This window comes from Trachurus trachurus (assembly GCF_905171665.1).
Source record: "Trachurus trachurus genome assembly, chromosome: 12".
In the NCBI taxonomy this organism is placed as follows: domain Eukaryota; kingdom Metazoa; phylum Chordata; class Actinopteri; order Carangiformes; family Carangidae; genus Trachurus; species Trachurus trachurus.
In genome coordinates, this window is record NC_139908.1 from 16,101,695 (window position 1) to 16,124,343 (window position 22,649).

General features: G+C 40.7%; 1 protein-coding gene across 1 annotated transcript in view; it reads left to right on the forward strand.

Annotated features, from left to right (window-relative positions):
• The first annotated feature begins 1,993 nt into the window (after nt 1–1,993).
• Nucleotides 1,994–22,649, forward strand: part of rai14 (retinoic acid induced 14) — a 37,973-nt gene continuing 17,317 nt past the window's right edge. Inside the window, exons 1-2 of the mRNA XM_083984278.1 lie at nt 1,994–2,302; nt 3,722–3,803. Coding sequence (XP_083840404.1) covers nt 3,768–3,803 — 36 coding nt within the window. The 5' untranslated portion in view covers nt 1,994–2,302; nt 3,722–3,767. The remainder of the gene's footprint in view (nt 2,303–3,721; nt 3,804–22,649) is intronic.

Here is a 22,649-nt window from a genome sequence, read left to right on the forward strand (position 1 = left end):
TCATTTTTCATTCAGTGCAGTACATAACCAACATTCACCAGTAGATGTCACTCTCTCAATATTTTCTGAGACTCCATACCACTGCCCACATTCTTTGCCACTCTATAAACTGGAGTCACAGTACTTGTTGAGTCATAATTTCATATAAATGGAGCCACGCCTTGTCTAACCTGACCCTCCTATGAGCAGTCATCTATGTAGCTGTGTCACACTGTCTCCCTTTCTCTCTCATTTTCCTTTCTCTTACAGAAATTCCCAAATTGCCTAATATAGCTAAGCTCTTACTCATCAAGTAGATAGATATTATAAGATCTGCTTAACCACAATGAACTGTACATGAATGATGTATGATGATCAGAGCGAAAAGAGGTCAATTTGTTCAAGACACATGTTGTATATATAGAAAAAAAATCAGCTTTGAATGAATAGTTTTGATTTATGACACACAGATAATGAGGGAGGCTTGGTTACACTATCTCATCTTACCCAAATGGCATCAGCATGACAACCTTACAGCTCAGACACGTTCTTACATGCATTGATAGATTTCATTGTGGTGCTCTTGCAACACAACACAAGCCCATAGTGTCAACATGACTCGTTTGACTAGCAGAGCCTCTCAGCTTTAGTGGTGAGTAACACACTGATTTTTTTTTAAACATATTTACGCGAGGTATCAAAAGCCCATGAAAATATAAAATTATACTGTGGAACTGAAGGAGCTTTGTAAAGTGTGAGATGCATTATGGGAAATGTAGGAACCAACTTTTTGGGAGCTTGGTCCATTTTAGGGAATAAAAATGTGGCTATCCCAACCTCTATGTTTTCCACTCAGCTTTATGGGAATGCAATACTAAATTCCTGCCCCCCTTTAAGCAATAAAACATTCCCTAGCTACTTTATTATACGTACAATGTAATTTGATCCATCGTAAGAGTTTAACCACAAACTCTACCATGACAAAGCTGTTAATGGCTTTCTTGATTAAAAACTAATGCACAACACACCTTCTTTCTTAACCTTAAACTTCTTTATTTCTGTCCAAAATAGAGAAGAGATTGCCCCTGCACAGCTCAGGTAAAACTCCACATTGGTGCAGGTGGTATCAGGAACAAAAACCATGGAAAAAGAAAAGAAGGTTCCACCGCACACAATGGGGTACATTCAATTAATTTACTGTTAAAAACAGCAGCAATGCGTTTCACCCTGTGGGCTTCATCAGGCTTGATGGCGAAACGCGTTGCTGCTGTTTTTAACAATAAATTAATTGAATGTACCCCATTGTGTGCGGTGGAACCCTCTTTTCTTTTTCTTTATTTCTGTGTCAAGGTAGACTAGCAAAGTAACCAACATTAAATCATACGCTAACGTAATATAGATGTTCTTGGAAAGATTACTGAATGTTCCCATGAGGCACAGGTCTTGAGGCCAAGGGGATCAAATGCTAAAAAGTAGCCTATTAGAGGGGAAGGTTAAAACGCCTTGTTGGAAAGTGAATTAAAACACCTCATAGAGCCTGCAAACATTGACAAAGAGACGGAAAATGATACAGAACAACTACAAAGAGGCTTAAATGTCTATAAAGAGACACAAACGACAACTAAGACTCAAAACCACATCAAAGAGAGTAAGAGACACAAAACAACTACAAAGTGAAGTAGGTCAACCACACATGGCATAAGAAAGTACAAAGAGACTCAAAAGAGATTGTGCCCATTGTCTCAATGGGCTATGACATTTTTAGTTACATGAAAACCTACAACCAGTTAGCCTTTCATAATTTAGAGTCTGGTCAAAACACATACGCTGTGGTGAAGTAACATAAAGTTATGCCTGTAAAGGAGTGCGAGTGTTTGCGACTATACTAATTTGTACTTTTCTAGCTGTGTGTTAGTGTGGTTTTGTGGGAAACACCCCTTTAAACCAGAACATGAATGGACCACAATGGAGAACACAAGAGGGCTCGCTCGCCGCGGTCACGAGAGCACTGGGACAGTGACGTCACTTTCCTAAACCGGGCTGCAGCAGTTGAGTTGAGTCCCGGAGCGAGAGACAGGCGAGAGTCCGTGAACAGCTCAACTTTTAATGTATGCGAGCCGAGCCGAGCCGGGTCAGTGTGGAGCTGTGCGGACGCACCGTTTTCTTCTCCTTTATGCATCCTCCTGCTCGACTTTAGTCCAACGACGGTTGGCTGTTTTCTCACCGGTTCGGTTGCTGAGCTGCTTTTGCCACTAAAAAAAGCGGTTTGAGTGTCCGTTTCTTTTATGTGTCCAGCCTTCCTGCGACTCCAACACATAACAGGGTAAGTGAGTCCAGTTATTTCATATCATGTAAGATGTCGCTGCTCGAAATAATTGCTGTTCATATTTCTAACAGAAGCTTTATAACTTGAGCTGTGTTAACTCCCGCTGGTAAATTAGACAAGTAGCTAGCCTACTGTGCAGATACGAGGCTCAATCTGATATTCAAGTGTTTTGTGTACAACGGTGCACGTCTCGCGCCTTTGATACTTTTTTGTGCTAAACGAGTTGCAGCTTCTCCCGTGGTGTATTCACGTACCCGTGCACCACTTCCATTGTTGGAGGAGCTGTAAGAAATGAAAATATGCACAGGTAACTATTTGATTAACTCTAGGCTTCTGTTTCCCATTATGAGTCCATTACCAGACTCACTACGTGCTTCAGTAGAAATCTTGACAGCGGATTCAGGGGTAAAGTGTCCTGCTTTACAGCCGCACGTCAGACTGCACATTCCTATGATACTCTACTATGATGTATCCAAATGAGATGCTCTCAAAAGACATTACCATGTATTGATTGGGGTTTTGAATTTGCATACTTTGTCAGTGATGGACTGACAACATTATAGTTTACAGTAAATCTGAATGAATGTGGTAGGTAAATGTGTTAATCTCAATGGTTTTGAATGTTGGCAAAGGAGCCCAGACATGGTTGTCCTTGGTGCACTCACTGCACAAAAACAGCTCCTCAACAGAAGTGACAGGATCTGGCCACAAAACTCAAATGTGCCCTTTATGAATGCAACATTTAAAAAAACAAAAAGATTTCTTCAGGACCTTACCATTCAAAAAAAGTAAGTCTCTAACACAAACTGACACAGTGGACCCCGGACATAACAATAATGGAGTAAGTAGCCCAGTTTGGGCTGGAACACTCCAGGATATTTTGGGGGGCAAGTCATCAACAAGGTAATTTAAGGCATGAAAAACTGGAAATACGCTAGGAGGCGAACAAAAACAGTCGCCAGACATCCACAAGGATTTTGCGGTGATTTGAAACATCCCAGTGGGAAACAATACAAAACAGATACCACTTCTAGCAACAGGTTTGAATTAGAATTGCATGTGGTAATGCCAAGTCAGTTACACAAACTATGTAGTTTTTAAACTTTATTTTAAGAGTAGTAGGTGACTAACAGTATAATATTTGTTACAGTGTTGTGATCCCTAACCCTATGAAACTAGTTTTTAAGTCAGGACAATGTTGACAGTAAGTAGTGCTACCTCCATCAATCCCCCTGCTTCACACTGCACATTTACACCCCATCTTAACTGTAGCTGGTGTGGGTACAGTGTCACAAAATACTTCCTAAGTCAGGTAGTTGAGCCTTTTCAGACAGACTAAATCACATTTGTAAAGGCAGCAAACATCACTGAGGCTGAGTTTAAACATCTGTGTTGTCTTTTTTCCCCCCTCCACAGCCTTGACTGAGTGACTGAGTGAGTGACTGCATGGACCGGACTGAACATGAAGAGCCTTAAAGCCAAGTTTAGAAAAACTGATGTAAGTATTGTAACATGTGCTCATGTAAAGTGTGTGCACATGCAACCATGTGTGCTTGGTGTATGTCAGCATGACTGAGTCAGTGTCTGTGCATGTATGGTTTGAGCAGTTGCAGATGATTTATGGTTGAGTTTCTCAACCTTGAGGTCACCGGCACCCAGTGGCTCGTTGATGTTTTGTTATTTGTTTAAGAAAAAATAAATAGTTTAGAAAAATAAAATAAATAGATTTCTATGATAAGGTCCGTGTAATCAATTCAGAGCTCCCTCTATGCTCTTGTAAACAGAAAGAAAAGCATGGCATGTTCAGTTTCACATGACAACTTTTCAGCTCTAATTGAGGGTGTCATGATAATTTGAGGACCCTGAAAGCGGGGTCACGATGTTAAAAAATCATGATTTGTGGTGTTGGCGATATGACACAGGCTTTTATACAGAAATGCAGCACAGAAACCGCACGATTCTCATGTTGGGCCACTTTGGAAGGTTTTTTTTTTCTCTATTAATCCAACAAAGACCACAAGTACATTCAGATACTTCGACTCTGCACTGTTCCAGATGAGGATTTGATCCTGCTGACTGTGAATCACTCTTTAGGGAGGAATTTCTCCGTATTGGTTCAGTCATTTATTCAGTCCCAGTCTAAGATCCTTTACACTCACAGGAAGTGAGGCGTCTCCACAGCATCTGACTCATCTGTTGTCACGGTGACCGTAATGACACAGAGTCAAATGCCAGACAGGAAAAGTCTGGAGGGCTGCTGGATGAATGGGATCGGTTTTAGTGGATAGAGGGAGTGTCACAAATAGTTAAGTTGGGCTATGGAGTGAGGAAATTAGACACTAGGTTTATGTAGGCAGTTTCCATAAGATTAGGAGTGTGTGGCAGGGCAGGATGATGAGCTCTGGTTAAATGGCATGCTTTGTTGAAAGAGACTGTCCCGCACAGGAAGAATTAGGTGGAGCACATCCATGACTTTACTCAATTATAGTCACAACGTACTGCAGGGTATGGGTTATTGTGCACAGAGCAGGACTCAAGTGAGAGCAGAGCAAATCAAAGACTTGAAGAACATTTATAGATCTTCGAAGCATAAATATCTGTCTATTTATAGAAAAACCTGTAAAACTGGCATTTTTCCTGTTGCCTAATTTAACTGCCTGCAATTTTGCATGGCCTATGTCCTGATATTAGTAAATGATTGCAAATTCAGTCAGCTATGTGGGGGAGCACAATAGTGTCCATTGTTCTGGAAAATATTGGGTCCAGGATTGAGCTGCAAGGTCACAGTTAGTTCCCCCCTCAGAGAGTAAAATGGACGGTGGCGGTCTCACCTTTTGCCATGTGCTTTCCAGTCAAAACCTGTGTCGTTACAGTACGAGTTGAAAATAGTTGGATGCTTTGGAAGTGAAATGCTAGTCCTCACAAAAATAGCGAGTTGTAGGCGGTTTGAGAGAAGAAAGAGAAGATCAGTGGATGTGAATGTTGCTTAGAAACACGACCGAGGCCATTTGCAGTTATCCATGCCTTTGCAGACCTCACACCCACATGCATTGTCGCAGTTTGAGCACTTGAATATCTCATACCTTATCTTTTAATTGTAATGAATCTGTTTTACATCAATATGGTACTGTACATTGTGCTGCAAACTGTATATTTCACATTTCATGCCAAGCCCTGCCCCATCACCCGAGTCAATACTACACCCTCTGTGCATGTATGTCAAGCCTGACATATTGATTCTGTGCTATAATGAGAAAACAATGTCCTTCTGTCCTGCTGCTTTCTGGAAAACTGCATCTGGGCAACTATATTTTGAGGTTACAGATAAAAATCATTTTCCTCTGAGCTGTTTTGTGAAATACAGAGTTACAGACCAGTATCCCTTCTTTCATGTGCACATTCATTTCGTATGTGGGTAAAACAGTGCCACTTTTATACTGCACACTTAGTGATTATAATTAATGGTCGTGATTAAGGTATGCAAAGAAAAAAAAAAGTCTCACACACAAGCCAGGATGTTTGTCCTTTGAGCCAATAGTCATTCCATGGCTTTTTATAGAAACCCTGAACAACCGTAATAGAAAGAAAATATCTCTTTGGTTCTATTTTGGGCTGTGTGTGTCAGTGACAGATTACACAGGAATGTTCCCCCCAAAACCAGCCCTACACTTTATAACAAAATAACAGAAACTTAATGCCCTCGTAAAGAGTTTTTTTTTTTTTTTAATGAAGTCAAGACATTTCAAGATAATGTGTAATGGAATATGTGTTCTAGTGTCAAATCTTTACTTAACACCTCACTTTGAGGTTTGTCCCGCAGCGCAGTGCAGCCAGAGCTTTACTTAAACATGTCCAACAACAATGAAGCCTTAATAAAGTGGACATATAAAAATGTGACTGAAGGAGAGAACAGGATGTGTTTTTTTCTGTAAAATGATACTGCTTCTTGCTCCAACACGTAAAAATCTCTGTAATTACCTCAAACGATCCCATCACTTTAACCTTAAACCTCAATTATATCATTCAGACGTTTTACATAACATGCAAACACATCATTACACTGATTCATTTTACCTGTTTAATGCTGCCTGGCCCATGCTGGGGTCAGTGTAACAAGCTTTGTTTTAAATTCCATTTCACATCATGAATTTTCCAAACATGAGAAATATTTCATGGTGAACAGCAGGGGTTGCGTAACGATTTATGCACAAGACATCTTCCGTTTGATGTAGTGCTGCAGCCATAAGTTATATCTTGGGGTTTGAATATTAAACTGAGGGAGGAAGAGGGATGAAGACAGTCTCAACCTCAGATACACACAAGTCCATGCACTTTACTTATGAGTGTTTTTCTTATCTTACCATACTGTGGCATTATTTTATCTTAAAGAATTAGGGCCAGAGTCCATTTGAAGTTTTTCTGTTATGGTCAAGGTGCCGGAATTATTGATTAGGCTTCTGTGCCTGATAGTGTCAGCCACAGAACTAGAAGTGATTATTTATTACTGATACCTGATACTGATAGATGTGAATGTCAGGTTGTGTGTTGGTTATAAATGTGATTAATTATCCAAGACCACACATCCAAACGGGAAGAAATATTAATTGCACAACATGTATTATTTTCCACTATACAGTGTAGGTTCATGTAGTGCTTGTGCTTTAACGGATGATGTAGGCAAAAGTCTTCAATCAATACGCTCTGAAATAAAACTAAAGTCTGTTAATGCTGGCACTTAAAGCTGTGCTTGAATCGCCCAACAGGTCTGACCCTTCATTAAGTCAACATCAAACTACAATTGCCTAATTCGAATTTGATGTCATCCACTCAGTAACACACCCTTATTTCAACATTGGATTCAGAGAATGGTTACAATGTTTTGAAAATGACCTAGCAGCATATTTGTTGGAAAATATGTTTGGCCATAGAAATACTGTAGCATGAAAACTGTGTTAAACTGTACAGCCGTGCAGACTCTGCAGGATGTGTCACCAGGTTAAGTAGCTTGGCTTTCTCAAATGCTGCCCTGTGAATACACTGGAAGGCTAAGTAGTGTAAAAACGCCGCCTACACTGAGGGTGCTTGCGCGTTTCCAACCTCAGTATGAAACAGCGTTAATGCTGCACAAAAGATGGACTGAGAAACGCAGCAGAATGTGTGATTTTTCTCACAGATTACACAGCGGCGATAATAACAGTATTTTTTTTCTGCACTAGGATCATAATGGCTGTGTTGTGAGCTGACATTTTCCACAATAAATTTCCACCTGAATTCTGCTCTCTGCAGTGCTTAAGAGGGAGAAACGCCGGTTTGCTTTTTCAAAACTCACAAAGCAGGTGTGTAGATATGCAAGGTCAAAGTGAACCGGAGGAATTTTTCTAAGTGCGTGCGTGTGTGTCCACCACTTATGTGTGTGTTCTGACATATTTGCAAGTCTGTCTGCTAGACTCTGTGTCTGTGTTTGAATGCTGCCTCTGCCTGAATATGTCTTTGCAGTGCATCACTGGCATTTTTGGGATTCGTTTGTGGATCATTTCAGCTAAGCCCATTTGGCCAAACAGTTGGTATAATGAGGGAGTTTCTATGTGTGTTTGTGTGTGTGTGAGAGCCGTGTTGAAGACAAGCAGACGGTGTAATCTGGTTTCTGGGAATGGGTTTGGCAAAAAGCCACAGAGAGACTTACAGGCATTTTGCTTCAGCCATGTCTGAACAGTCAGCTGTCAGAAATGAGTTCACTGTGACCTGCGCTAGCGATATTGATAAACAGTGTTGCAGTTATGTTTGTCTATTGCATCTTAATTCACAGCTTAACATTTATCTGTAGGAATTGAAAATGAAAGATTCACATCAAACAGCAGAGCACCACAGTGTGAATAATATAGTGGAAATATTGGTGAGAATGGTTTTCTTTTAATGTTCAAATTAGACCTCACTGATATCATTTTAAATCCATTTTTGCCAATCCGACTTTTTGGACACAAACAACTGAGGTGGATACAAAGGCATGGTCAAATAAGGTAGAATGGAAATGATAATGTATTTTGTCTGTCAGTTGATCAATAAGTGGTTCTGGGTGTTATGGAGTTGGGAGCTTGATTGTAGAGTATTGATTGTTATTGAAATACAGTATGTGGGCCCAACAGCACTATCTGTATCCATTTATGTTAGACTTAGTTGATATTAGGCTTGGTTTGACAGTACCATGTTTCCTACTGATACCAAAATGATACTTTTCGCGACACTGTATGTTTTCCTGCTAATCCTTGTTGTCATGTAACAAAAGATGCTTTAGACCTCAAATATGAACTACTGTGCACACACAAGCATCTGTGCTACAGCTTTGCCTTAAAATACAAAACACAGCCGTTTTTATTGTGGGTTTCTTGAAATAAACGTAATGTTTGAACCCTTGTGTAATTAGAGAAATTTTAATTAACTGCTGTAGAGCGCGGCGACCCTCTGAGACTACATTAACAAGTGAGTCCCTGCTGTTTGAACGGAGCTGCTCTAAATTAGTTAATTTGCTTAGACTATTATCTTACTCTCAGCCCTTTACTACCATCCCCCAAGCACATTACTGCGCTGTTGTACACACACATGCACTGCACACACATACTTACACATACCCAGTCTGCCTTTGTTATTGTCAGTGTATTCTATTGTTGACAGTGGGTCTAGTATTAAACCCTCTCTCAGCCCGTCCTACTGGCACACTACTTAGACCTGCTCCCCCAGCTGCTAGACTAAGCGGGATTACTCAAGGCTTTCACACACGTACACACACACACGGTTTCACATCCATGTCAGTATCTAGCATATGAGCAGACACACACACACCCACTCCCCTTATCATCCACTCTCTGTGTCTAATTGATGTGTGGATTATGCTGTCTCCTCTCACTACACATCTGTTTCATGGCTTCAGTTCATCCAGGCTACGTGACACTGGAGAATAAACTGTACATTTACTATATTTTTTGACACCTATAGAACCTGAATGTAGCTGTGTACTATGGGTAGAATGGGGCTCTGCTTGTCAGGAGATATTAAATGTATTTGCTGCAGCAGCACTGTACAGAAAATCACATGCTGATCATCTGAAAACATTTCTAAAAATGCTTTGTGCACAGTTTGGTTGACATGAAACCATTCCCCCGGCTTCTTAGTACATCAAGGAATATACTGTATAGCCATTAAAGGAAAATGTTACGCCCACTGTTTCCATAAAAGTTGAAAAATAGTACAGCCACAACATAAAAAATCATTATGTAGTAACCTAATAATGTAGCAGTCCTTCAGTTATAGGTTTCTTTTAAACTGAACCACAGCCTGAAGTATCTCCACTTGGCTCTGTTTGATTTGGCCCAGATTGACTTGGTCTGGCGTGGAATGGTTTGTTCTGGCTGGGTGTAGTGAAAGGGTATTAGTACTGGGAGCGACAGTAAAACCTCAGGGACAGCCTGGCATTAATCTGGTAGAAAGGAGGTGGAGGAAGGGTGTATGCCCGACCCGTCTACTGTATGTATGTGTTGTCTCTTCTCAGCAGGAGACAGATCAGGAGTTCACGGGACAAGACTATCACCCTGTTCACACTTACTCCACACAGCAAATTGAGATTGTATCTGGGTCCAGCTGAGAGAAAACACAATCCAGAATCAATATTGATATAAAATCACATACGGCAAATCAGAGAAATAAAAATAAAGGTGATTAACACTGCTCATCAGTTTGATTCAATCATGATTGTCAGGAGGACAAGCTATCCTACAGTACAACCAATCATAGTCAAGTCAAGCTTGGGTTGAGGTTTACCCTGACCTGATCACCCAACGGGATGGACAGAGTTAAGAGCTAAAACAGTTAGATGATTAAAGCAGAAGTAAGCGGAATGTTTGTGTTAGTCTTAAATAGTTATATCTTCCGACAGCAATCATTTATATAGTGTTTTGTCCGAAACACGGGTCTGTCAGTCACTCTGCTCTGCTGTAAGCCGAGGAGAAAACTTTCCTTGTATCCTACAACCTTTATCCAATGAGGAGAGAGAACTGCATAAAGGGGCGGTCCTCTCTGTGTCCGCAGCCAAGGGATGCGCGTGAATGTGGTGACGTAGGGACGAGGGCGGGGGCTGCTAACTCCATCGGCTGACAGGAAGTTAGCCAAAACGACCGGATCGCTTACTTCTGCTTTAACTGATCAGTTGTTTGATAGAAAAAAAAAGATCTAAAGCTTTTTGGCAAAAGGTTGATTTTCACCTGTCATACTAGAAAAAAAGAAGTGTTGTAACAATCTGTTACTGATTTCTTTTTGTTAGGTTGGGTGTAACACAAACTGATGTGATGTAATGAGGTGAATTCAGTGTTTAGTCTCAGTAGCCTTGGGGCATTACATGACTCTCTGGTTTACGCTCCTTGATGCTGATACTTTCAAAGGTATTAGGGCAGTCCTCGTCATACTTGTTTCAACAGTCTTTACTAAACCCTATCAGTTAAGCAAATGAGAGTAAATGCCATTCAGCTAAATGTTATGTTATATCTCCTTTGAGAAACTGTCTAATAACCTTAATAATAACCTTTTCTGTACTGGTCTTCTTGCTTACAGTAGGTTATGCAGATGTCCAGTCCGCCTAGTCTGCTGAATTAGTGTCCATAGTTAGTTTGCTGTTGATTATATCACTGTATTCACGATCCCTAAGTTTCAACCTTGATTACACCGCATGGCCTCCTCCAAGAATGTTAAAAATTACAGACTTCAAATACTTTGAATTAATCCAAGTCAAGGCAAGAGGAAAATGCCTTAAGGCCTGTTTAAACATGGATCCAATTAAAGCAGGAACTGCCCATGGGATCTCTTTATTCCTTATCGCCTGTGTACATGAACTACAGACATAGAGCCAGGAAACCTGCTTGTCAGCAAATACATGAGGCACTGAGCATGGTAAAGGGAGGCGGGTGTGACCTTTGTGTCTGTACATGTGTTTGCATGCTCATTTATGCATGGGTGCGTGTTTGTCAGAGGCTTACATGCTGTCTGCTGTGGGTGTGAGGACGCTGATGATGATGCAAGGTACTTATCTGCTGCTGTGTGTGTATGGTTACGCATTTGTGTTCATGAGAATTTGTTTTTGTGGGGGCACGACTCACTCAACTGACACGTCTTTTGACACGGTTCATGTGTGGATGAAGTCATGGTGTTAGATGCAACTAATCACTGATAATGATGGCGGCACCAGAAAGATAGACAGGAGCAGATATGGTGGATGAGGGGAGTTCAGCTGAGAGCTTAAAGAAAAAGGGGAGGAGTTGTGAAGAATGATGAAAGACGAGAGACACAGATGAAGAAGTAATAAGGAACAAGAAGTGGATAAAGGAAGACATGATTAAAAGACTAAGATAAAGGAGGAGAGATTGGGGACGATGGAGAAGAAAGAGAGCCAGAGAGAAACCCTACTTGAGAAAGAAGGGCAGTCAGGCTCCCCACCCCCCCCGGTCCGACTCAGAGGGTTTGTTTAGTTTGGCTTGCTCCGAACAACTGGAACAATATTCATGCTAGGAGATGGATAGAGGAAGGGTTAGACTCAGTTCACCTGAAAAAACTATGAGAACTTAACTTCATGAGAGACTTCTGGCGTTGCACGTTGATTTGCTGCTTACTTCCGAGAACTGTTTTCACTCGCAAACGTTTGCGAGGTGTGTTTTTAGTTCCATCTAATGATTTAAGTGATGGAAGAGACAGTTTAATGATTCAAGTCTAAGCTGAGTGGCCAGATGAACTGTTTCCCTTTTCGGGTTTTGTTGCACAAAATTGTATCCATTGTGTTCAGCACGACGGTGAAAGAGTCTGTGTTACTACGGTTTTACTCTGTCCTGACTCTTTGCACATTAGCTAACTGATGTCTGTACACAAATGTGAGTGTGTGTGTTGTGTGTGTGTGTGTGTGTGAGCATGTTTGAACTGCCTGCACTATCCAATCTGAAGTGAGCGATACAGTATATTTTGCCCTACTCCACTGACTTTATGAGCAGCCCTTCAGCGTAATGAGGCTGGTTGCTTTCCAAGTCCAACAGTGTTTATTTATAGGGCAGGAAAGGCTATTTGTGTCAGGAGGAAGTGTTGCATGAGGGCTGGTTTTTACTGGTGGTCCTCTTTCACCCATAAATGTCCCACGTTGGACTTCTGCACCAGTTGTCTGTTTTTGAATCAGAAAATAAGAACTTTTCAATGACAAGAACAATGTAATTATCTGAGGTTTGGGAGTTTCTAAAAACAACCTCTGAATTCACTATTTCACAAATTTCTAATCTACCATAGTTTCTTCTTGTGATTGAGCTATGAGAGTCATGGTGACCTCGTAGTATTCCTGTAACTACACACATTGTTTGTGAGAGCCTCGGAGGAGCACAAGAAAAACACTAAAAGAAGAGGCAATTAGAGGGGTCAAAGGGACATGTTTTGAGTTTTTCAAGGGTCGACTCTGAAGTCAATTGAAGTGAAGGGAGGCTGATGGATGACGTGATGACAACTTGGTGTTTTTCTCAAGTTTTACTGTTGATGCCTTTTCAACAGTAGAAGGGCTGAGTTACCTTTAAAACAATATTAAGATCATATCATATTTTTAATTTATCACCTAAGAAAAATAAACTCTAATTACGTTCCATAATCCACCTCTGTTTAAAAGCTTTTTGGACAGAACAGCCCACTGCAATCCCAATAAAATTGATAAGGAAATACTAAATGACTGTCAGTAATAAACACAAATAGAGGAAGGCCAAGAATCATGTGAAAATAAGGTCTTCAAGGCGCCACGTCATCATGAACAGATGATGATGATGCATGTCTCATCTTAGTTATATTTACATGCTGACTGCAACTTGGTTCCTTTGAGGATTTCTCAGCAGTGCATCCAGGGCACAAATATTCTGTTTGGCAGTCTGGGACGTTGGCAAAGTTGGTGCAAAGAAGCTCCCTTGGCAGACATTTGGTGTTAGTAGTGGTGCCATTCAGCATTGTTCTCATTAGCGTCTGTGAAGCAACTCCACTGATTTTACACATTAGAGTGTGTTTACAGGTCTCAGGCTCAGGGAGTGCTGCTGCAGATGTTAAAGAATTTGCATATAAACTCTTTTGTCGCTCCACAGAGAGAGAGTGACGGATGGTCTGATAAACTGCCACAAGTGATGTGTGAGAGGAAAAAATGAAAAATGAAAAAAGAAAGTGAGCAGTTTAGGAGGATAGGAGGAGTGAGTGCAGCGTTAGACTGGTGGAGCACCCCGAGGTCCACATTAAGACTAATCAGTTTTTTCTTTGTGAAAGTTTCACTTAATGAAACACAGACTCGGCTAATTATATGTCACTTTACACTGTAATAGATGGCAATAGACCATAAAACAAGAAAAACTAACACCAACTCTTGTTTTTTCCTTTATTTTGAGAAAAACACTGCACACCATATATTGCACACATTTGTTTGGATTGTTGTAGAAGTGATTTGAAGTTTCTATCTTTATCCGATCATGATTTATGCTCGTTCTTTGGAGCAGGATTAATGGGTGTTTTTATTTTCTTCTTTTTGAAAAATCCACTCTGAAGCTTCTGCAGCACTAAATATCTGACTGGTCTCATCCTTTGCTTACAGTCACTATAAACTTAGAGCAACTTCTCCTCTCTCTAAGCTCAGAATAATGTGATATTTCTCCCATTTAGTTTGGGTATAATGCAACAACCAAGTGTCTGAATCAGACATTGATTGGCTGTGACAGCACCGACTAGAGATAATAGGAATATCCAATACAGTGACATGACTCTAAACATCACTGGCAAAAACGTAGATGAGAATCGATGGATAAACTAACAGAGAGAAAGCAGCAGCGTACCAGGCGGCTCCTCCAAATATTTTCCAACTTTCCATGTTAGTTTATCGATCAAAGTCAGTGATACACACGAAGCGGGGCTCGTTAGAAAGCACTGATTCTCTAATTTCAAGTGAAATAGGTGATACGTCTCTGGACCAAACTATTGCAGAGTTATGGTGTTCTAAAGACAGCGTGATATATGAAACCTGTACAGGTTTGGCTCATGTATACGGATAATAAATTGATGGTTCCAGTGTTCACCAGTTTTTTTTCTTCTCACAAACAAAATTAATTTATTGGGGAGGTTGTGGCGTTAATAAAAGCGTGGTTAATCTAAAACAAAGTTGTCAAATGAAAAATATGATGTAAATTTGTTACATTATCCAAACCTGTGGTCCAGACCGGACTTTATTGTGAAATACGTAGCTGCATCTTTCAGTGTGAGAGCAACCATCTGGTCTTTGTTTAGCAGTTCTGTCTACCAACTCTCTAGGGCTGGACGATTAATCGAATTTTGATCGTGATTACGATTTTGGCTTCTCACGATCATAAAAACACTGTAATCGAAGAAAAACGATTATTTTTTTGTTTGGTGTTTTATTCTGAAAAACACACATGCGCGCTTCCGCCCCCGCGCATGCACTGCTCTCACTCTCTCAGTTAATGCTGTGGACGAGTCCACTCGTGTGTTGACGGCGGCGTTTAAAAATCAGCGCCAGTGAAGAGAGAGCAGCGGCCACCGCTCAGGACGAATGAACGGGAAATAATAATTTAAAACACTCGCTCGTCTCCTCAAAGCGGCCGCACAACAACAACCCTCCTCCTCCTCCTCCTCCTCTTCCCCTGGCCCGGAGGCTACATGTGCATATGTTTACAAAGCAATCTGTAGAGCGGCGGATAACGTTATACGATGTTACGACGTGTATTTGTGTAGTTTAATCTGTCATAAACAAGAGATCACTTATGGGGCGCGTCAAAAAAAAAAGAAAAAGAAAAGTTATGGGGTGCGTTCGTGACGAGAGCTGGGACAGCGCAGCGGGGCGGAGGCTCTGATCTTCCCAGGTTGAGCCTCCATTCTCCCTCTTAATAAGTTAAACCATGACAATTACTCCAAATCTGTTTATTCAAGGTAAAAATGTAGAAAAGTTAAGCTAAAGATCCTGTATAGTTTCTGCTGCTGGATCATAAAACTTAAAAAAAAAAGTTTTAAATTAATTTTGAATAAATATTTGAAATTATAAACTTAAAAACCTTAAACACACATTGGCACTGTTTATTTAAGGTAATAATGTAGCATGGTCAAGCTATAAATCCTCCATAGTCCCCCACCCCCCGCATAATCGTGTAAATAATCGTGATTTCAATATTGACCAAAATAATCGTGATTATGATTTTTGCAATAATCGTCCAGCCCTACAACTCTCTTATTCTGGGTTTTAGTTTCAGAGTCTAGTAAACTATTGTGGTGTGTGTGTGTGTGTGTGTGTGTGTGTGTGTGTGTGTGTGTGTGTGTGTGTGTGTGTGTGTGTGTGTGTGTGTGTGTGTGTGTGTGTGTGTGTGTGTGTGTGTGTGTGTGCCTGTGTATTTGTGCTACAGAGGGCAGTAAGCAGTTTCAGCTGTGGCCCCAGAGAAAGGATGTATTGTTTGAGGACATCTGAGCATCTGCTTTGTTGCAGATAAGGGGGTTTGAAGTTAAGAGCCACTGCTGATCAAAGGGCATTGATATTGTAGATGTGTCAAACTTTGTCTTTCTTTCACTGTCTCTTTTCCTTTTTGTCCTGTACATTGTTCACCCTTCCATCCTCTCCTCTACTTCCTGTACTGCCCTCCTGTGTCTCTGAATCGCTCTCCCAAACAAAGAATATTCTCGTAACCTGTACTGTATGGAGGTTTAGTTTTCTCCCTCTGGAGGTAAATCTGTCATGTTAACTTCCGTCTGACCTTCTTTTCTTTATCCAATTATTTAGTTTTATCTGTCATCTCTGCATGTAATCCCATAGACAATACAATTCTTGTTTACACAGAAAATCTGATTTAGTGAGTGAACTGAAACGGTGTTTTTTGTGCTCATGTTATGTTTGATCAGTTCCTCAGTCTAAGAACCTGCGACGAAGGAAAGACTTAATAAGAGTTTCTTTGTTTTTTCATTTTAGTAATCTTGTGCTACTTTTGTTTTGTTTTTTTCCTTTTCTACTTGACATAACCTGACTTGAGTTGTTGTGTTTCCTTTCCATGTTTTGGGCTTTTTTGGTCTGTCAGTTTCTCCCAGTACGTTATCTTTAGACATGGTACTTCCTCACTCAGTCTACTCTGTCTTTTCCCATCTACTTCCCTTTTGTTCTCTCTTCGTGGCAAAGTGTTTTGTTTTTCTTGCCCAGCAGACAGCAGGGCCTTGTTGGTTGGTCTGTCTGTCCAGCACTTGAGTCCAGAGCAAGATTTCCTCACAATTACTGGAACGATCACCATGAAATTCGTCAAGGATATTTTTCATTCCCAGATTATGATTAATGGTGATTTTTGGTGCCACGGTCAGGTCAAACCTCGCTTAAATAAGACTTTAATCCATGACAAGTCATCTGGAAAGGTAGTTCTCAGATTTCCGTGAAATTTGCAATGGATATGGCTATGCGTTGTGATTTCTAATCTTTAGACTTCCTGGGAAAGGATTTTCTTAACACGTGTCTTGTTTTATTAGTCTCAACTGAGTTCACAAGAGATGTGCAGGCTTCTGGGTCTCTTCGCTTAACGTAAGCTTTTACTAATCTATATGTAGCACCAAAACATTAACATTGTAATTGACACTAGACTGCCCTCCCCTCATCTTTCAGTAGTGATTGAGAACACAGTGAAGGCAAACAGGATCACCCACAAAATCAAAGAAGAACAAACAAAAATGTTATTTTGTCTTCATTGGAGGCAAATACTAAAGGTTTTCTAAAGTAAATGTTTTTCTCTTTAACTCTGTGTGCTCCTAGCTGCTGAACTCTACAAACATACAGAACGTAATGTAAGAATTACCGTTTCCCAATCTTGGTTTGTTTTTCCTTCAGAAAGCTGAGACAGTTCAGAGGAACAGAAAAAACACTCAGCAGAGCAGAAATGTTTATGCAAAAACCATTACATTAACAGTCACACATACTTGATGCACATCTGTTTTCTTTACAGTTTAGTCTAAAACTTTAGTAATGACTTGATGTTTAAAAGTTGTGACTCCATAGCTTCTTTCTTAATAACTTTAAAATACTACACAGGACAGAAGTAGTCAAAATGATTATACATACCAGTCCAAATATTTCTTTGTCTCTCAGCATGTCTCATTGCTCCTTGCTCTCTTGTCCTTGTCCTTGCATCCAGCCTCAGGCCTGGACAAACAGGAAACACTTAGTGTTATCAGTGAGCTTTTTGTGTGTCTTAATGAGTGTCAGGGTAAAGACAGAGGGGGAGCAAACACTACCGTCCACACCCTGATCCCACTGTAAACACGCTTATCGCAACGTAAGAAACATAAAAGAGACGGAGAACCTGAGGGAGAGGCAGACAGGCAGATCAAGACGGAGAGAACGGGGACAGTTGAGGAAACAGCACTGAAAGCCAGAGAGAAAGTGAGCTCTATTTAACTTCCTGACATAACAAACATATGGACATTCATCTTTATTGGTTTATAATCTCAGGATCAGGGAGCCTATGACTTACAGTTGCTGCATACCAATGTGGGCCAAAGCTACAATATTCAGCACAAGCAGATATTGTCCAACATAATTATGAGATTATGTGTTGCGTGCTGATATAATTGATTTGAATGTGAAGTGTTTGTACAGTATTTGTCACGCTCTCTGCTCCATTGTGTCCATCACAAAGAGGAGAACACTGCAAGTAATGAGTATTTTCATTAACATTTTACCCAAATATATTCATGTTGCTACGACAAAGCACAAAAAAGAGGCATATCCTGCTTACAGCTTAGAAGCTGGAACTAGGTCATGTTTGGCTTTTTGCTTGAAAAATTGCATAAATGATTAATAGATTATTAAAATAGTCACTGATTAATTTTCTGTTGATTAAACGTTAATCTTTAATGAGGAGTTTGGCATAGTTCTGATGACAGCAGTAAGGACTGGCCTGATATAATTGATGTTTTGGCATTTTTTTTGGCTCCGATGTATTAAAAATGAATCCAAAGAATGTCCAGAATGTAACTCTGTTATTCTCCGCATGGAAATGGTTCCTGAAATTAACCCTGTTAGCCTGTTGTCCTCAAATCACTACTCCCATATCACTACTCCCATCCAATGTAGCCACAGATTTTTAAATGATATTCTGAGACAACAAAAAAAAATCTTATCTTAAAATGTTGATGTCCATTGTTGTTATTTACTTTAAAGATATTTTTCTTATTTATGTGGGTTATGGCACCGTTGCCTCTCTGTCGCTCTCAGTACAGGCAATATTTGATCCTGCCTTTTATAGTGTAGAAAACTCAAACACACTTTGTTCCATCACTTTCTGAGTCAAGGCCCTCGCGCTGATTTTGCACCGTCTCTCTCTGCACATGATTATTTCATCAGCCTCCTTGCGATGACACTAGATGTGTGCGCGGCCGAAACTGGAGCAGTGCTTTCCGCTCCACTTAAAGCTGTCCATTACAATGTAGTCGAATGCTATCGCTGTCATGCTGCTCTGTGGTGACGGCACGTCTTTTTTTTTTTGGTTCGGTCTATTAAAATCACTGAGACCATTAAGCAGGATCATGCTATACAGTGTTTCCCTTGTAATTTTTTCTATTAGTGCTGGTGGGGGTCCAAAGTCCATTTCAGTGTTTCTCCCTCATGCAGGTCTTGTTAATGAGACCATTGTAGGAGCAGCCGCTGCAAATGTCAGCTGTAACCTTGTCAGCTTTTGAATTGAGACATTACAATGTTGTTTACCAAACAAAGACATTCACCTGCCTCAATGCTAATCACAACATGGCTACTTTAACTGAATTAATGCCTGTTTTTAGTTAATTATGGTGGATAATATTCTTATACTGCAGTCGAGGGTGATCAGTGTGATGCTGCAGACAACAAAAAGGAAGTCCTGCTCAGTAAAATTAGTCATGAATTCTGGAGGATGTGCACTTCTGAGACAGATGTGCGCATGATGTAAGGCTGGTTTGTGTGTCATACAAACCTCTTTGTGTGATAATAAATTTCCCTGGTAATAAACAGTGACATTACATATTTCTGCCTGATAGTGAAAGGGAGTGTTGACGCTCCTCTGTAGACACAGTGGAAGTTCAGACAAGGTAAAAGCTTTTGCAGAGTTGACGTATTTTTTAGAGTGAAACTTTTGCCAGCAGGGAAGCTGTAGGGAGACACAGAGTAGTGCGCCTTCTTACCCTTCTCTTTGCCCTAAATGTTGTGTTGTTCTTTGATAAAAAAGCAACTGACAGCGAGCAAGAGCATGAACAAATCTTTACTGAAGCGAATATCAGTGTAGCAAACTGGAAGCTTGGTGTTGCTGGTAGTGCGGTTCATGAGAGTGCAACGCTTTGAACCATGAAAATATACATTACCCACATCCCTGGACCTCAGTCTTGAAGTACTGCGTGAGCCTGTACCGTTTTTGTGGCTCCCTTCACTTAAAAACCACACTCTAACTTTCTAATTGCCAGGTTACTTCTCTTACTGCTCTGTTAAGTCAAACAGGTTTGTGTGGTTGACCACTTTTTACAGAAACTCTGTCCTGCCTCCATAAGCGTATATGTTTTAAAGATAAACTTTGGTAGTAGTTTTGTTGCGTGATGCATTAAAAGCCTGTATCCTCCCTTTGTGAGACATCTACCCAACATATGTCTGTAGCTAGTCTGAGTGCAGTCGCAGCAGGACTTTTGCCTTTCTGACATCAGTCTGTGTGATATGCTGGTCCAGATGAACAACTCTCAAAATCCCCTTTAAAAAAATCCCCTTCATAGCAGGAGTTTAAAATGTGTTGCTTGAGTGGAAAACAAGAACCAAGACAACCAGACTCACAAGGGAGCATCTTATTCTTCTCCTGCTGCGTGCGAGTGTGCGGAAAACTTAGCAAAGCTTATTTAGTACTGACAGCAGAGGTAAAAGAGGAAGAGAAACATACATCATTTGGATTTTCAATGTCGAACTGTCGAGGACGGAGGACTTAATTTTGCATAAAAGATGCAGAATCAATGGTTTGATCAGAGCAACGTCAGGGAAGCTGGAGCCAATCCCAGAATGAACAAGTGGTTAGTCAATCACACGGCCTCACATTCACAGGCAATGTAGAACTTACCTTCAGTGGTAAGATACTAGACATGAGGAGATTCAGATGCATTTATCACAATAAGAAATCATGTACACAGAAAAAACAAACAACAGAGTGTCTATGGTGTGTTGTTCGTTACAGATGTGACATCAAAGTCATTTGTTTTCTAGCTTGAACTATTCATGTGAACGCTACATGAGTTTGGCTTGAATTCAACTTTAGTAATCTGGTTGAAGTTATAGAAAGTTTCACTCCACCACCTGCACGATGTGACTCCTGCTGTTATACTGTCTGTCATGTATGGCGGGTTTGTTTTACTGCTGTTTCCGGATCACAAAGGCACTCAATTACAGCAGAGAGTCCCGCCCTTCCTGATGTCTACATAACAAGATAAGAAGAACTGAGTGCAGCTAAACAAGCACAGCATCTGTTTCAATCAAATGCACTGAACACTGGAAACACAAGTTGGTTTAAAATGATTGTTAATGATTACAGTATTTAAAACTATCTGTTCTCCTTTTCTTCCACCACCTCATAACCGTGTCTATTTTTAGCATTTGATCGCCTCAGTTCCCTTCACGCCGTTGAACAACACATGACTGTCCGTATGAAAATCATGAGACTTTTCATACCATCACACTGGGAGGCAAATCCAGCCCACCTCTGTGAAAACAAGGACTCCCATCCACCACACCATATGGGATGTGTCCTCTATAGCTTCAGCTCTCTCCTGCTGTGTCATGTTTCACTGCACACTAATCATAGTGACAGACAGATGCACGTTCTCTGTTCCACTTTCACTCAGGCTCCGACCCCACAGCACCTTGGAGAATGTTTTGCTCCACACCGGCAGATCTAACCCTGGCAAATGTTTAACAGAGGCCACTCAGGTCCTAGGACATATTCTCTTATAATAAATACAAGTTATACAAACAGTAGCCGCACATGCTAAAAATATGGCAGTTGCTGAGTAAAGTAGCCCTCATCTGCTTGCCCTGAAGGTCAGGGTTTTTTTTTTCGTATTACATAAGTGTCACCAGGGATGGTCAGCATCTCAAGCAAGGTGCTGCACCTCCTCAAAAAGATGTAAAACCTCCTCCTTTCATCGAAATCAGAACTAAATTACCCATTTAATGAACCTGACTGATGTATGTCCACATGTCTGCTGTCATCAGCGGCACAATTCACTGCTCTGTCATTTCAGAAAACACAAGTAAACTGATAAAACAAGTGAATGAGGATCTGTCCTCATTGTTCTGCCAATGTATGTATATGTACCATGTAGGAAACACACTGCTAGAGAATTGAGAGACGTGTCCTCAAATACGTAAACACATGCAGCATTCAGAGACGATCTGCTCATGCAGAGTCCTGCCAAGTGCGCACTATACTTTGAAAAGTCTCTAGTGCACACTAATAAACATGCTGGTAAAAAGGGAAATGCTGTCTCATATAAACTCACATCGTTTGCTAAATTTTCCACCATCACTGATAAATATTTGACTTAGGCAACTCTTATTTACTCTGAACTGATGTTGGGTACTTTTGTACACTTTATGAGGTGTGCCCTTCACTGTCTATCATAGACACGGCAGGCCACCTGGTAGATTCATATCTTTTTCACATGCTTCAATCAGTGCTCAGCGCTGAGTGTCTTGGTACCCAGTTGGTTATTTCCAATCTGTGAAAGACCCATCTCATCTTACACCATCTCCTGGATAGCGTCTCACCTCTCACTTTAATGCTTTGAAGCCTGGATCATGTGGCGTCTTGGATGTCGTGTGTGCGTGGGCATTTGTTTACAGCTGGATAAGAGTCAATTCTCTAGAACTCATTGCACAAAACACAATAATATTTTTTTCCCCCAATCTCAATGTTTACTTTGCAAAATACAAACAATTTAGTATTTGGAATTGCCTTCTGGTCCACAATCATTTCTCTGTAGCTTAGGCTGCAGAGCTCGGTCATCCTAGCTGTTACAGTGGCAGAGGGGATTTTTATAGCACTGCGTTTTTCCACCAGCTGTGCAAAATGTATTGCAGTGATTGCATTTGGGTGTTTGCCACAGAGGTTATTTACACCGTGTACAGCTATGTTGTCTTATTACTTTCCTGAAATAGGGTACAGTTTGCCACCGCAGGTATTTATGCAGTCACAGGGCTCAGCTTCTTATCACGTGTAGGTCAGTAGGCCATCAGGTCAAATCTAATACTGTACGGCATCCTAATATGCAC